This window comes from Antechinus flavipes, chromosome 4 (genome assembly GCF_016432865.1).
Source record: "Antechinus flavipes isolate AdamAnt ecotype Samford, QLD, Australia chromosome 4, AdamAnt_v2, whole genome shotgun sequence".
Classification (NCBI taxonomy): domain Eukaryota; kingdom Metazoa; phylum Chordata; class Mammalia; order Dasyuromorphia; family Dasyuridae; genus Antechinus; species Antechinus flavipes.
Window position 1 is genome coordinate 428,774,768 of NC_067401.1, and position 17,016 is coordinate 428,791,783.

Here is a 17,016-nt window from a genome sequence, read left to right on the forward strand (position 1 = left end):
TCAAAGCCAAAAACTGGGTTCAAGTTCTGTTGCCAACAAGCATTAACTAGCTAGGATGACCCTGGGAAAGGCACTTACCTGCTCAGTGCACGATCTTTAAAGACTAGAAGTCACAGAGAAGATGCCAATTACATTGCTTGATGAAGTTCATTTAAATGGGACTTTCCTTCTGGTACCAATGAAATCATAGGTATAGCCCATATTATTCTTACCCCCATGTGCTTTATCCTCAATAATAGAATGACAAAATTTTATTGAGGATCTAATTAGGAGGCAAAGACTGGAGGAAGAGAAAATGAGATTGTTTCTTAAATTACAGGCTTCCGAGCACATGGGATGTGGCAGTTAATCAAGGATCCCAACAGGCACTATTTCGTCCTTCAAAGACTCACTGTTGCTCTTTTTCTGAAAAATAGGTATTTCTGTGATAAGCCCTGGGGAAATGTTATATTATTAATAGGGTAGGGGCAGTGGAATGTTTTAGTTCAGACTGTGGCAAGTGGTTTTGTACTGCAGGAACAGGCCATGCTCTTTCCTTGTCCCAGATATCAAAAAATGATTGAAGTGATGGAGTGGATGTGGTCATTTGCTACCATTGAGGAGCATGCCATCAGCCAAGGACTTTTCTATTTCACCTGTCTAGATATCTTGCTTTATGCTGGTAAGTCTTACTTTTGCATTCTGAAGAGGGTAACAAGGACGTGCATCTCAAAAGGCTTTCCTCAAGAATTAGCTTTTAAAATGGAGGGTGGAAGGGAAGCTGTTACCATCACCCTGCTGGGTAGTGGGGTTGACATCAAGAAGTTGTAGGAGAAAAAGGGCACACAAGGTTAGCCCTGCCTGGGACAAGAGAGAGAGAGGTGTAGGGAAGAAGAGAAGCAGCATCTCTCTGTATTCTATGATTTGGAAAATCCTAGGAGGGAAAAAAACAGTATCATTAGGAAATCTTCTTTAAAAAAATTCACACCAGGATGTCCATGGCATATATCTTAACCACAGAATCATAAAATAAGGGCTCAAAGGAATCTTGGCTATCAGGATGTAGATTAGATATCGGGAGTAGATTACTGGGTTTGAATTCCTCCCTGGATACTTACTAACTGAAACTTTCCTGACCTGGGGCAAATCCTGGGGCCTCAAGTCTGGACTTCAAGTTTCCTCATCTTTGAAATGAGGTAGTTGGTTTCAGTGACATGTAAAGGTAAGGCCCCCTTCTAGCTCTAAATCAATGGTTTTAGCCCAGCTCCGATCCATTGTACAATATTACCTCTTCCTATATATTGTAATAGGGACTTCTTAGTAACCAAAGGCCTAGGCCCAAAAAACCCCAAACCTAATAATATTCTAATGGTGGGAGATTCAGCCAACTGTAGCAGATTGATAGATTAGATATTTTTGATAGGGTATGCTTTCAGTGATGCCTTACATCAAGAAGATAATAATCTATAATTCCTTTCCTGAAGAGTTTTCCAGGGCACACCTTAAGTCAGAGTCCAATTTAGTCACCTAGCTCCCAGGGCTGCCCTACTCTGCTATTATGGAGAGGAATCCAAATGTTGCTAACAGAATAACTAGAACATAATGGGATAGAAATTTACGTCTTCCAGACTTTGAGGCAAAAAGACCTGTCCAAGTTTCCACAGACTCTAAATCAAGTAAAGCGCAATAATCTGTGGCATATCATGCATGTCACATGTCCCACCTTTGGTTTCAAATCATCCTAAAGATCAGATTAAGAACACCATCTTGCTTCTCACGAAACTCTCTCAGGGATAATTATGAAGGTAAGAAAGGGAACCTGAAATGAAATGTTCCTTCTCCTGTCCTTCATAGGCTTTATTTATAGGACCTTTGAAGAATGTCTGGAATTCATAAACGACCGAGAAGATAACAAAATCCTCAAATTCCACAGTGGCCTGTTACTGGCTCTTTATTCGGATGTGGCAATCTGGTAACACAAAGCTTACGTATGCGTCTCTCTCATTTTTTCAACACACAGATATTTCTTAATGTCACTATGTATAAAGCAAAATGCTAGGCTATAGCCAAAAATAAATGAAACCTAGTTCCTGCCTTTAAGAAGTTTACAATTTTGTGGGATTGATATGAAAGGAATGTAAAGTGTTTTAAATCCAATGAAAAAGAAATCACTTCCCAATGGAGAAGAACAAGGAAGGCTAAGTCTAGGAGGTGAGGATGGGTGGAAGTCAACAGGCCGAGTAAGAGGTAGTGTTATAGGTACAGAGAACTATATGAGGAAAAGTTCAAAAGCAGGAGAATGAAGGGCATATTCAGAAGATGGGCAGTGTTCTAGATTGACAACAGGAGCAATGTAAGATAAGGCTAAAAAGGGATTAAACTGAGTTTAATTGAACTGAGACATGGACTAGAAATAGATTATGGAGGGCCTTGAAGGCCAGGCAAAAGGGTGCATATATTAGTAGGCTATTGAAGGTTTCTGAGCAGTGAAATTTAGATTAGATTTGTGCATTATGAAGATTCATCTAAGGGCAACATGCAAGATGGAATGAAGAGGAGAATAAGGATCAAGGAGATGTTAGGAAGCTAATTCTTTAGTTTAGAGGAAGCATCCCATTGGGAATGAAAGGGACAGGGCAGAAAATGAGAGGGGACAGCTGGAATCAAAAAGTTTTGATGATGAAATGCTTTAGCAAAAGGAGGAATCAAAGACAATCCTGAATTTACAATCATGGGGTGATTAGGTAATCGCAATTATTAGAAATGGGAAAAGGAGGAAAAGGAGATAGGAAGAGGAATAGTGGGGCAAAGACAATAAACTCAGTATCAGGCAGTAATAAGCATTGTCTGAAAACATCATATAATTTTCTGGGCACTGTGTCCAGCCCCGGGACACCCAAAAAATGGGGGGCGAGGGGGGTAGCAAAAACTGATCCTGCTCATGGGATCTAGTTCACAGAGCTCACAGTCTAACTGGAGAGATGATATGTAGACAAGCCTGCAAACAAGATGGAGAAAGAGAGGATCAACTCAAAGGCAAGATTGGGAAAGGCCTTATGTGGAAGTCTCTGCTGAGGCTTGAAGAAAGCCAGCAAAGCCAGGGGGAGGGGATGGAGAGTGAAAGCCAACATCCAAACAGTGATAATGTTTGAAGGCAGGAGATGGAACAGTAAGAAAGCTACTATCACAAGAGTGCAGAGTACATGGAGGGGAGTTAAGTTGGAAGTTGATTGGAAGGGTATGAAGGAACCAGACTAGGAAGAATTTTGAAAAGCCAACAGGATTTTATATTTAATCCTGGCAGCAATAGAGGACTACTGGAGTTGATTGAATAAGGGAGTGATACTATCAGATGCATTTTAGAGAAGTTAATTTGAGCTGAGTGGAAAATGGAGAGGAGTGGAGAGAGACTTGAAGCAAGGACACCATCCACAGGTTTTTGCAATAGTGCAATTGTGAAGTGATGAGGGCCAGGTTGTGGTATTGTGAGAAGGGATGGAGAATATGAGAGAGGTTATGAAGAGGAAAACTAAAGGAAATAACTATGGAAATGGTCCAAGAAATGATTAGGTATTGAGGAGTAGGAAAGCACTGAGAGAGAGTGAGGAGCCATGGATTATTCCTAGGTTGCAAGTCTGGGTGACTGGGAGGTTGGTGATACCCTTGACAATAATAGCAAAGTTAGGAAGAGCGGTGAGTTTGAGAGGAAATAGAAGTTTAATTGGATATATTGAATTTTTTTTCTCTTTTTGAAAACTTCATTTTTAATACATTTTATTTTATTTTATAATAACTTTATATTGAGAGAATCCATGCCAGGGTAATTTTTTTACAACATTATCCATTGCACTCACTTCTGTTCCGATTTTTCCCCTCCCCCCCCTCCATCCCCTCCCCTAGATAGCAAGCAGTCCTATATATGTTAGATATGTTGCAGTAGGATATATTGAATTTAAGATGTCTACAGTACATTCAGTTTGAGGGGTCTAAAAGGCAGTTGCAGAGGTAAGACAGGAGGTAGAGAGAATAAAGGTTGGATGATTGCTTTGTGAGTCATCTGAATAAAGATGATAATCAAAACCATCAGAACTGGTGAAATTGCTAAAGGAAAAAGAGAAAACAGAGAGCCCAAGATGAGATTTTTGAGACACAGTTATCAGACTTAAATATCCAACAAGAGATAAAGAGGAGAATCAGGAGAGAACAGTGTCACCACTGCCTTTAGAAAAAGAGAGTATAAAGGAGAAGAGGATGATTGACAGTGTCAAAGGCTGTGGAGAGATCAGGAAGGAGGAGAATAGAGAAAAGACAATGAGATTTGGCTAGAAAAAGACCACTGTCTCTACAGAACTGTTGACATCTTCTGGTGATGTCAGTAGGTGAGCTGCTTTCTCCAACCATGTGGGGTCCTTTGCTGTTTTGATCTCTCTATTAAGCTCCTCTTTGCTGGATGCCTTCACAATGGAAGCTCTCTGCTGTCATGGACTATTGAGAGATCATTGGTAAATTCAAAAAGCATGATCTCAGTTGAATGATAAGTAAAGACTGCAAAGAGTTAATTAAGAAGGGAGTGAGAGGAGAGGTAGTGGGGATACCTATTGTAAATTGTCTTCTCATTTGAGTTTTGATATAAAAGGGAGGAGGAATATTGAATGATAAATAGCAAGAATGGATGGATATTTTGAAAATACAGGATACATTGAGCATATTTGTAGGCAAAATGGAAGCAGCAAAAGGAAAGGGAGTGATTGAATATTAGTGAAAGTGGGGATGATAGAGGGGATGATCTACTGGAGAAGATGGACTAGGATGAGATCACTTGTGCATGGAAGGTATTGCCTTGACACAGAGAAGAGCCACCTATCTTTTCATGTGAGGCAAGGTTTAAGAAGGAAATATTGGGGAAAGTTATATGAGGGGCAGAAGAGAGCTCTCTGAGAATAGCCTCAACTTTTTTCAATGAAATGAGGTAAGGCACTCAGCTGAGAGGATAGGGGAAGAAAGAGCTATGGAATGCTTGAGGAATGGTGACTCCATTAGGGAGATATAAAAAAACTACCTTCCTGCACTGAAGGTCTAGTTGAGAACATAAATTTGTAGTGGATCCAAGTGGCAACATTTCATGATTTTCTCCAGATTTGTTCAGCAGTAGACAACCAAAGGAAGCAGATGGCAGGAGCAAAGGAGTGCAAGGGTTTTAGGATAAAGGAAAAAGACATTCAAGAAAAAAGGACAGTGTAGGGTTGGACTGGCTCAACAAGAGATCAAGATAGGAAGGGAAAGGGATATAACCAGTGCAAGGATGATGGCTTGGAGAGATCTGAGGGATGTAAAGATTGCTGGTCAGTAAGGAAAAAAAATAACAAAAATAGGTTTTAAAATTGAAAGGCAGAGGAAGAAATGGAATCATAATTATCTCATGATAATTAGATAAAGGAATTTTAAGAGTTCATGTGAAACATTTGTGAGTGATGAAAAGAGTATGACCGTACAGATGTATATAGCTTTGATAAGGTAGAAAAGGTGGTCAAGGGAAATGAGTAAATTGAGGGATTAGGAGGTTATGATGTTTGAGAGAATATCAATATGTATATTGAAGTCTACTAGTACAAGGATTTGGGGAGGAAAGAAAGGCTGTGAGCCAGGTACTAAATTTTTGAAGAAGGAAGGAGGTCTGTAGACAAGTTACCAGAATCTTGATTGGTCAATAAATCCATATTTATTGAATTCCTTCAAAGGGGAAAAGGTTACTTACCGAGTGATTGATAGTGGTAGAGGGAAAGCCTGGAAATAATAGTGGGGACCAAGGAATATTCCAGCAATCCCACCATGAAAGTGCTACCAGTGCTGGCAAGAGTGAGAGCCAAAAAACTGAAAAAGAAATCTTAGAAAATATTCACTGCTTTTCCTTCTAGAATTCTAACATTATTTTGTAACATTTATTTGGCTGTTTTGAAAGAGATCAGATGAAGGAAACTTAACCCAAAATCATGTTAAAAAATTCTGGCTAACCATGAGCCCTGGAGGTTGTAATCCCCTGGAGTACAGCCCTCCAGCAGTTGGATAATGGAGCTGATTTTTCCCTTTTGCCTTCTGGGTACCCGATTCACCAATTCATACAGGCTCTCCTTTCCCACTTCCCTTATCATCAACTGTTGTTCCTACTTTACAGAATCAAAGTGGGAGGAATGTGCTATTTAAAATAGGCTCAGAATCTACTCCAGCCAGAACTCAACATTGAAACTGCATTTTCCCCACAGTTGGTTGGCCCAGGGTGGCTTCCAGGGGCCTGGTTTCTGGAAGGCATATTTTCACTAAAAATGAATTCATAAAAGCAAGAGACTTCAATTGTGATGCTGACCTTACTTTTCCCTCCTTCCCTTTCTATTGGTGATTTAGGTTTGCTAGACACGAGGAGTGGGAACATTTTGAAATATTTTTCAACAGAGCTAAAAAGCTGGTCCACAGAAGAACTCCATCATTCCTTTTCTGTGAGGGATTTAGCAGGTACATGGAATGCCAGGTTCTTTGCCTCCAAAAACAAATTCAAGAACAAATGGAGAATGTCCAGGACATTGGAGTTGAACTACTCAAGGTGACTCCTTCCTTGTATTTTGCTGAGTTTTCATTCAGGACAATTAGCATAACAGCAGAGGATATTGCTTAAATATACTTAAAGTATATTACTTGGATTTTCAGTTAATCTTGTGAGTTATTTTTATATTGTTCCTGAAAGGGTGATTACCAATAAGAAAAGCACTGCCTCAAACTTGGCTATTTCATTAGCAGAGTGTTTAGACAATGCAGTTCCAAGATGAAATATTTTTTAAAAAATTAGTTATCTCTCCTAATTTCAATTGCAGTCCTATCATGTTGTTTTCAGCATGATTTTAAACCAATTGCTCTTCATTTACTTTCTAATTTTAAGACCTCTTGGGTGCAAAGAGGTCATGACCCCTTTGTCCTAGCTTATGTCCCCATCATCAATCCCCAACTAAGGAATATGACCTATGCCATTTTTGGACAATTTATTTAAACTCCCAGTAACCTCATCATCCTGTGGTTACTTGTTGCCTGGAGTCTAGGCACATTGACCTTAATGTTATAAATTCACCAAAACCTATTACAGTGAAATAAGCAAACCCTAACCCCATTTCACCCCTAATCAGTTAACCAGATTTCTCCCAATTCTTATTTTACTTTGTAGAAAATGGAGGCAAATGATAGCAAGATCAGGAAATGAGCAAGCAAACTTTCAAATCACGTCTGGGAATCACTACTGCCAATTTAATGTATACTTTCCATATTACCATTGCAATATGATAACACATTGGCATCTTTGGAATGATGTCCAGAAAGGAAAGAATGCTGAGCCCATAGTCATGAGATTGGAAGTCAAATCCCAAATCTAATTATTTAGTTAGCTATATAACTATGGTCAAGTCACATAATCTTTCTAAACTTGTTTCTTCATCTATAAAAATTATTAAAGTATCAAAGTGGAAGAATTCTTTTCAGACAAATTTCCAAAAATATTTGAAATCATTAAAAACACACCATTCCAGGAATAATCTATTTTAGTAACAGCTAGCATTTACATAATTCTCTAACCATTTGAATATGTTAATTTCATTTGATCCTCACAACAAGCCCCTGAAATAGGTGCTATTATTATTTCCATTTTATAGACATAAAGACAATGAGCCTGAAAAAGGTTGTGACTTTCCATGGCTAGTAAGACTCTGAGGCAGTATTTAAACTCTGGTCTTCCTGACTCCTTCAGCTCTTTATACACTCTCTACCACCTAGATGCCTAGAAAATTGTATTTCTGTAAATAATATATTTCAATACTTAGGATCACAAATTTAGAGATAAAAGGGATCTTAGCACCAAGTCCAATAACCTCATTTTATAAATGAAATAACTGAGAGTTTAAATAAATTGTCCAAAGGTGGCACAGGTCATATAATAGCCAAGCTAAATTTAACCCATTTTATATATATATAATTTCATCAAATATTTCCCAATTACATGTATAAAAGATTTTAACACACTTTAAAAAATTGAGTTTCAAATTCTCTCCCTTTCTTCTGTCCCTCCCTCCTCTTTGAGAGGGCAAGAAATTTGATATTGATTATATATGTGAAGTCATGCAAACCATATTTCCATATTAACCATGTTGCAAAAGAAAATATCAACAAAATAAAACAAAAAAAATACAGAAAGTATAAAAAAAGTATGCTTCAATCTGAACTCAAGAGTTCTCTTTTTGGAGGTGAATAGCATCTTCTATCATGGATCTTTTGGAATTGTCACAATTGATCATTCTTAAAATATTGCAGTTACTGTGTACAATTTTTTCCTGGTTCTGCTTACTTCATGTTGCATCATTCTTTCCAGATATTTCTGAAATCATCCTGCTCATTATATCTTATAGCACAATAGTATTCTAACACATTCATATATCACTTGTTCAGTCATTACCTAAATAATGGGCATCCCCTCAGTTTTCAGTTCTTTCCCACCACAAAAAAAGAACTGCTATAAATATTTTTGTACATATGTGATACACTTCCACCTTTTTTCCCTATCTTTTTGGAATATAGATCTAATGGTGATATTGATTGGATCTTTTATAAACCTTAGTTCCAAATTGTTCTTCAGAATGGTTGAATCAGTTCATAATGCCACCAATAGTACAGTGTCCCAGTTTTTCCACATCTCCTACAGCATTTATTATTTCCTTTTCTGTCATGTTAGCCAGCCTGAGAGGCATGAGATCTTCTATCAGAGATGTTCTAATTGCATTTCTCTATTGAGTAGTGATTTAGACTATTTTTTCATCTAACTATTGATAGCTTTGATTTTTTCTTCTGAAAACTACTTGTTCATAATTTATTAACTAAGAATCATTCTTATTTTTAAATTTAACTCAATTTTCCCTATATTTTTGAGAAATGAGACCTTTATCAGAGAAACTTGCTCTAAACATTTTCTCCAAGTTTTCTATTTTCCTTTCAATTTTTGGCTGCATTTTTATTTTTGCTAAAGCTTTTTAATTTCAGATAATCAAAATTTATCGATTTTGCTTCCTGTAATCTTCTCTATCTTGTTTGGACATAAACTCTTTCCTTATCCACAGATCTAACAGGTATATTTTTCCATGCTTTCCTAATTTACTTATATCACTCTTTATGTCTAAATCATTTATCTTGGTACACATTGTAAGATGCTGGTCTATGCCTAGTTTCTGCCAAGTTGTTTTCCAGTTTTCCCAAAAATGTTTGTTAAATGTTGAGTTCTTACCCCCAAAGTTTGAATCTTTAGGTTTATCAAACAAACATTAGATAATTATGGTCATTTACTACTTATATATGTACTTAGTCTACTTTATTGATTCATCACTCTATATCTTAACCAGGAGCAGATTATTTTGATGATTACTGCTTTGTAATGTAATCTGAAATATAGTAGCCTTCCTTCACATTTTTCATTTATTCCCTTGATATTAATGATCTTTTGTTTTTCCAGATGAATTTTATTACTATTTCTTCTAGCTCTATAAAATAATTCTTTAGGAGTTTGATTGGTAGAGTACTGAATAAATAGATTGAATAATGCCATTTTTATTTATTTATTCAATCTATCCATGAACAATGAATATTTTCCAGTTGTTCAGTCCCATCTTTAATTGTGTGAAAATTTCATAATTATGTTCATATAAATCTGGGTTCATCCTGGCAAATCAACTACCAAGTATTGTTTAGTGTGCAGTTATTTTAAATAGAATTTCTCCTTCTATCTCTTCCTGCGAGGTTTTGTTGACAGTATTTAGATACACTGGTGATTTTTATGGATTTATTTTATATCCTGGAACTTTGAAATTGTCAATTCTTTCACCTAATTTTTTAATTGATTCTCTAGGATTTTCTAAGTAATACATCATACCATCTGAAAAGAATGACATTTTTGTCTCCTCGCTATATGTTTAATTTCTTTTTCTTCTTATTGCTATAGCTGGCATTTCTAGTCTAATATTTAATAATAGTGGTGATAATGGGCATCCTTTTTTTACTCCTAAGTTATTAAGACTTATCCTTATTAAAGATAATGCTTGCTTTTGTTTTTAGATAGATACTGCTTATCATTTTAAGGAAGATTCCATTAATTCCTGTGCTTTCTAGTACTTTTAATAGGAAGAGGTATTGTATTTTGCCAAAAGATTTTTCTGTATCTATTGATATCATTTTTTTGTTGTTGTTGTCATTGATATGATCTATTATAGTTTTCCTAATATTGAATCAGCCCTGCATTCCTGGTATAAATCCCTACTGGTTACAGTGTGTAATCTTTGTGATATATTGCTATAGTCTCACTGGCTAATATTTTATTTAAAATTTTTGTAATTAAGGAAATTAGGTTTATAGTTTTCTGTTTTTATTCTCTGTGGTTTAGGTCTCAAAACCTTATCTGCATCATAAAAGGAATTTGGTAGAACTCCTTTACTTAATTTTTTTCAAAAACTTTATATTGTGTTGGAATTAATTATTTCTGAAATGTTTGGTAGAATTCATCCATTTGTTCTGGGGATTTTTCTTAGAGAATTGTTCATTGATGTCTTATTCAACTTCTTTCTCTAAGATAGGATTATTAAAAGTTTTTTTATTTTCTACTAATCTGGGAAGTTTATATTTTTGTAAATATTCATCTATTTTACTTAGATTGTCAGTTTTACTGGCATATAATTAACCAAAATATCTCCTACTAATTGCTTTAATTTTATCTTTATTGGCAGTAAAGTCATCTTTTTTATTTTTGACACTAATTTGGCTTGACTTCTTTCTTTTTTATAAAATCAAATTAACCATAAAGTTATAAAATTTCCTCTAAATGCTGCTTTATCTGCATCCCACAAAATTTCTGTTAATTGTTGTCATTTTCTTTAATGAAAACTTTTTTATGATTTATTCTTTGACTCACTCATTTTTAGAATTAGCTTATTTAGTTTCCAAATAGCTCTTAATTTATACCTCCATGGCCTGTTATTAAATGTAATTTTTGTTGCATTATGATCTGAGAAGAAACTAGTTAATATTTCTACTTTTCTGCATTTGGTTGTCAGATTTTTATGGACTAATAATGTATGGTCAGTTTTTGTGAAGGTGCCATGTACTGTAATGCCAGAGAAACTGAGGCCAGAGAGAGATTAGAGAATTTAATAATTTATTTGAAAGGGAGAGATTTACTGGGACCAAATGAATGCATGGTTTGGTCCCAGGACTGAATGAGACTATCGTCTCCAAGAATCTAGCAGTGAATGTTGGATACAAGATTCTTTTTATAGGGTAACAAGAACAATGACATAATGGGGGAGGTACCTCAGATGGGGATGATCTAATGAGGATGACCCAATGGGGGTAGACACCTAGAATGACATAATGGAGGGAAGTACCAGAGAAGCTCCTGATATTCTAATGATGTCTAAAATGGATAGACCTTTATTCCATCAAACATTAAGAAGGAATGATTATAGCCTAAAGATATAAGACCTTTATCCTATCAAACATTAAGAGGGAATGATTATAGCTTGGGATTTTGGGACAGAGTAACTGAGGACAATTAGGGAAACTGGGTCAGGACATTAAAAGAGAACTGTGGCACAATAGTACAACTGAAAAAAAGGTATATATCATTCTATTCCCATTCACTTTTCTCCAGAGATCTATCATAGCTATTTTTTCCAAAGTTCTATTCATCTTCTTGACTACTTATTTATTTAATGTTCATGTTTATCTAGCTCTAAGGGAGGGGTTGAGGTCTCCCACTAGTATACTTTTACTATCTTATTTCCTCCTGCAATGGATTTTTCCTTTAAGAATTTGGATGCTGTGCCATTTGCTGCATATATGTTAGTATTGCTATTACTTCATTGTCTATAGGTTTTTCTAGTAAAATGTAGTTTCCATGCTTATTCCTTTTAATTAAATCTATTTTTGCTTTCGTTTTATCTGAGATCATGGTTGCTACTTCCAACCTTTCTGTTCTAGCTTCTTATTTTAACTGTTTCTGAGTGTGTTTCTATTTTAAGGGTGTTTCTTGTAAACATATTATTGGATTTTGGTTTTTAATCTATTCTGCTATCACTTCCATTTAATGGGTGAGTTCATTCCATTCACATTCACAGTTATGATCACTAAATGTGCATTTCCCTCTATCATCTTTTCTTCTTTGTTGTGTCCTGCTTTCTAGAACCCCCAAATTGGGGTGACAAAACATACCATTGCTTTCTAGAGCCCCCACACCGGGATGATTAAATATACCTTCCTAGTGGAGAAATGATGAGGCGGAACATTCTTTATAACTAAATGTCTCTCTCTTTTTATCCTGTCCCTCCTTTCAAGTCTTTTTTGTTTTTGCCTTTTTTTTTTAAATCTGTCTTCTATCACCCTACCACTCCCTGCCCATTTTTTTACTTCCCTGTTGGCTAGATAGGTTTCTATTATCAATGTGAGTATGTGTATGTATGTGTGTGTGTGTGTATGTGTGTATGTATGTATTCCTTTAAAAAAACAACTTAGATGTAAGTGAGGTTCAATCATTGTTTACCCCCATTCCATACCATTCTTCCCCCCTTCCTTGCAAATTTTATATGAAATAATTTTCTCTATTCTTCCTCTTTTCTCCCAGGGCATCTCTCTTTCTAACCATCTTTTTTCATACCATCCCAACATAACCAACTCATTCCCATAGCTTTTTTCTATGTAGACTCCAAATTGCCCTAATAATGACAAAGATCTTAGAAGATACATGTATTATCTTCACATATAAAAAGGTAAACAGTTAAACATTATTGAGTCCTTTATGATTTACAATGAAATATTTCACATTTTCTTCTATTTTCCCCCATTTGTTTGAATTTGTTTTATTGCTTATTGGTATCTCAGTGATTCATTAGCTGTCACTTGCCTAATTCTAATTTTTAAGGAATTATTTTTTCAGTGAATTTTTCTATCTCTTTTTCCATTTGTCTACTTCTGTTTTTTAAGGAATTATTTTCTTCAATGAATTTTGCATTTCTTTTCTCATTAAGCCAGTTGTTTTTCTCTAGTTTTTTTTTTTTGCATGTGTGCCTCTTTTTATCAAGTTGCTGTCTTTTCATAATTTTCTTCTTTAGCTTTCTTTTTTTTTTATCAATTTTTTCCTTTAGCACTCTTATTTGATTTTGGAAAAGGAAGAAGAAAAGGAAACTGAAGATCATTTTCAAAATCCATGTGAAAAAGTCATGATTTTGGCTAGGCTAGTCCTTTGCATTGCCACTCCTCTTCCCACCATGACATTGATGAGTTTGGAGAAGATTAGTGATTTTTTAAAGTGATAGATCTCTGAATATTAACTTTTAAAGAAAATCTGCCTTTCCAGGCTAAGTTACCTTTAAGAGAAAGCAATAGAAAGGATAGCATAGATTTGCAGATTAGCCCTCTTTGGAATCATCATCATAATCAGCTTGCTACAAAGAATAGTAGAATCAAAGTTGTTCCTTGAGGCAACACACATAAGAACAGATAATACTAAGGTTAATAGTATTTTACAATAGAAAACACACATAATCATGCTGCCAACATAATATTACCTGACATTAGTAAATAATCTCCTTGAAGAAAGGCACTATGTATGCTTGTAGCATCTAGCACAGTCCTTGGCACATAAAAGATCCCAATGTAATTAATTTATAAGATTCTTAGGGATCAGGACGATTCTTATTCATCTTTATAGTCTCCATAGTACTTAGCATATTAGCTTGCACATATATCTACAATAGTTTGACTTTACTCATTAGTTTTTAAAATCCATCTCAAGGAGGACAAGCACATACCCAAGAAAAATTCCTCAGTACCACTAACAACCACAAAATCATGAACTGGTTGGATTATCAATTTGTTATGGTCACCATATAGTATTTCACAAATTTAACGGTGTTCCTCTGAATTCTTTTTATAGAAACTTTCTTGATATGAATGAAATACAAAATCAAATCATTTGTGAATATGTATATCATTGTGATTCCACTGATTTAACTGTGTATAACATAATTTTTTAGGTATAAGATTCTTTTTTTCTAAACTAGATATCTATTATTCTTTCATCAGAATCTGGAGAATTTGGTAGCTCAAAGTTCCACAGGTCCTATCTTCCACCCAAGGATTTACCACCTGATGGCTTATGCATGCATACTAATGGGTGATGAGGAGAACTGTAATGTTTTCCTGAAAACAGCTTTACAGATCTGTGAAGTCCAAGGAAATGTACTGGAAAAAAGTTGGATAAATATCAGCAAAGTAAATAAAGGAAACTGGGAAAGGGAAGTGGGGTTTGTTGACTCTAGTGCACAGTCTAGCAGTGGGGAACAGAACGTAACTTATGTTAACTTTTTGACAAGGCCTTTGATTTTATGGCTGTAGGATGTTCTTGGGGAAGAACTTTCTCTACCGATGCACTAGCTTAGAATTATAGCCTTAGACTTGTCTGAGGCATTGCAGGATATTGTGACTTGCACAGAATTACTCAGGCAGGACAGGAAAAAATAGTACTTAAATTCAACCTTCTTGACTACAAAGTCAGCTCTCTATCAATTATGTCATATTGCCTCTCATTAAATTAACTTTAAAATTAAATTAAGTGAATAGAGTACTGAATATTCTGTCATTTACATTAAATGGGAATTCTGTCATTTACATTAAACTCTTTGCTACTTTCCACTTAAGTAGTGTCTCTGTGTATCCAGTTCCTTTTAAATACTTTGGAAACTGGACTATGCTAGAGGGGGCCAACCTCCTTTGTAGAAGGTCATCTAACTTTAGCAAACTAGAAAATGTGCAAGTGGGCTAGTTTGTGTTTGTTTACTTTTAAAAATTTGTGAGCATTTCAGAGGATACAACAGAATAGTTATAATAATAATAATAATATCTAACATTTATATAAAGCTTTAATATGTCATCTCATTTAATCATGACCAAAACCCTGTGACGTGGGTACTATTATCATCCCGAGTTCAAATCCTGCTTCGTGATTTGGGCAAATCACTTAATATCTATATCCCTCAATTTCCTCATACATAAAATTGGGATACATCAGTTGGAGAATGGCTGAATAAGTTACAGTATATGAATGTTATGGAATATTATTGTTCTATAAAAAAATGATCAGCAGGATGATTTTAGAGAGGCTTGGAGAAACTTATATGAGCTGATGCTAAATGAAATGAGAAGAATCAGATCATTATACATGGCAACAGCAAGATTATATAATGATCAATTCTAATAGACATGGCTCTCTTCAACAAATGAGATGATTCAGACCAGCTCCAATGATTTTGTGATAAAGAGAGCCATCTATACCCAAGAGAAAGGAGTGTAGGAACTGAGTGTAGTTAACAACATAGCATTTTCACTCTTTTTTTGTTGTTGTTGTTGTTTGCTTGCATATTATTTTCTTATTTTTTTTCCTGTTTGATCTGATTTTTCTTGTGCAGCAAGATAATTGTATAAATATGTATGCATATATTAGATTTGATTTAAATGTCTACCATGTTTAACATATATTGAATTACCTGCCACCTAGGGGATTGGGGGAAGGGGAGGGAAAATTATAACACAAGGTTTTGCAAGGATTAATGTTGAAAAATTATCCATGCGTATGTTTGGGAAATTAAAAGCTTTAATAAAAAACATTTTTTAAGTGAGATAAAAATAGCACTCACTTTCCAGGGTAATTGTGAGGATTAAATGAAATCATATTTTCTAAGTATTTTATAAATGCCTCTTGTTGTTTTACCAATGGGGAAACTGAGGCAGTGGGGATGGGAGAGTGTCTTGTCCAGGATCACACAACTAGTTAATGTCTGAAGCAGGAACTTGAACTCAACTCCTCCTGTCTCCAAATCCAGCATGAAATTTACTGGTCAATCAATTGTCTTACCAATTCCATTGTTTTGAAAAGCCTAGTAGTAGGTCATGCAGAATATTTCTAAAATAAAAATACTTAATAATAATACTTAATAATTGAATTTGTCACAGGGAACACATTCTGAATTCCCTTTATCTTTTCTCAGAGATGGTGGTACTCTGATGAAGTGTCTGAGGAAGACAGCTGGCTTCAAATAGTGTTGCGTCTTCCAAGGTGGAACGAAATCGAATTTGATGACAACAAAATAAAGAATGTTGAACAAAACAAATTCCGATTTAAAATTACTATCATGGATAACTACTAGCATTTTTATGAGCAAGATTGAAGAACTTGGAAAGTAGGTCATTTTCATCATCCAAATAATTTCTAAGCTTCCTTTCTGGGCATGCTGAATTCATCTAGCACTTACACATTGCTTCTGTTTGAGCATTTTTGCCTTCCCATCTCTTTGAGGGTAGAGGGGGAAGATAGGGTATAAAGGTAGTAAGCTCCATATTTTGTCAATTTCTCTGTTAATTGTTAAATTGATAAATTATTAAACAATTTATATATAGTGTAGAGTTACAAAACAATCATAATTCGTTTCTTTAGAAATGTGAAAAAGATAAGTAGTCACATAAGAAATATCACCTACAAAGGTGATGATAGTATTGTACTTGTCTGTATCATATTTGTGGGAATAATAAAGACTTTGAAATGAAAAAAAAATGTGGTATTAAGCATAGTGCCTGGAATTGGGATGGTGGGAAGGGAAAGGAAAAGAAGGGATATGAGAAATATTAGGAAGATAGATTAATAATAATAACAGCTAAATTCAAATAGAGCTTTAGGGTTTAATACTAAGTGATCATTTTTATCCTAAACTATAAATAAATATTGCTAATAATTTTTCAAATAGATACTAACTTTAGTTTAAGAAATTTTATTTGTGCTTAATTTTAAAAAGTGTGATGTTCACACTTAGATACACATACAGCAGTGATAGTCAAGAAATATTAAAGGACTTTTGTCTTTACTTGCTAAAACTAAACATGTTTCTTTTTTTTTTTCTGCAGCAGCCAGGTAACTTTATT

The 17,016-nt window shown here is 35.0% G+C and overlaps 1 protein-coding gene across 1 annotated transcript in view; it reads left to right on the forward strand.

Annotated features, from left to right (window-relative positions):
* Nucleotides 1–16,567, forward strand: part of ADCY10 (adenylate cyclase 10) — a 133,121-nt gene extending 116,554 nt beyond the window's left edge. The window contains exons 27-32 of the mRNA XM_051996831.1: nucleotides 320–416; nucleotides 546–661; nucleotides 1,834–1,951; nucleotides 6,379–6,574; nucleotides 14,128–14,316; nucleotides 16,089–16,567. Of these exons, the coding sequence (XP_051852791.1) occupies nucleotides 320–416; nucleotides 546–661; nucleotides 1,834–1,951; nucleotides 6,379–6,574; nucleotides 14,128–14,316; nucleotides 16,089–16,247 (875 nt within the window). The 3' untranslated portion in view covers nucleotides 16,248–16,567. The remainder of the gene's footprint in view (nucleotides 1–319; nucleotides 417–545; nucleotides 662–1,833; nucleotides 1,952–6,378; nucleotides 6,575–14,127; nucleotides 14,317–16,088) is intronic.
* Nucleotides 16,568–17,016: the final 449 nt, after the last annotated feature.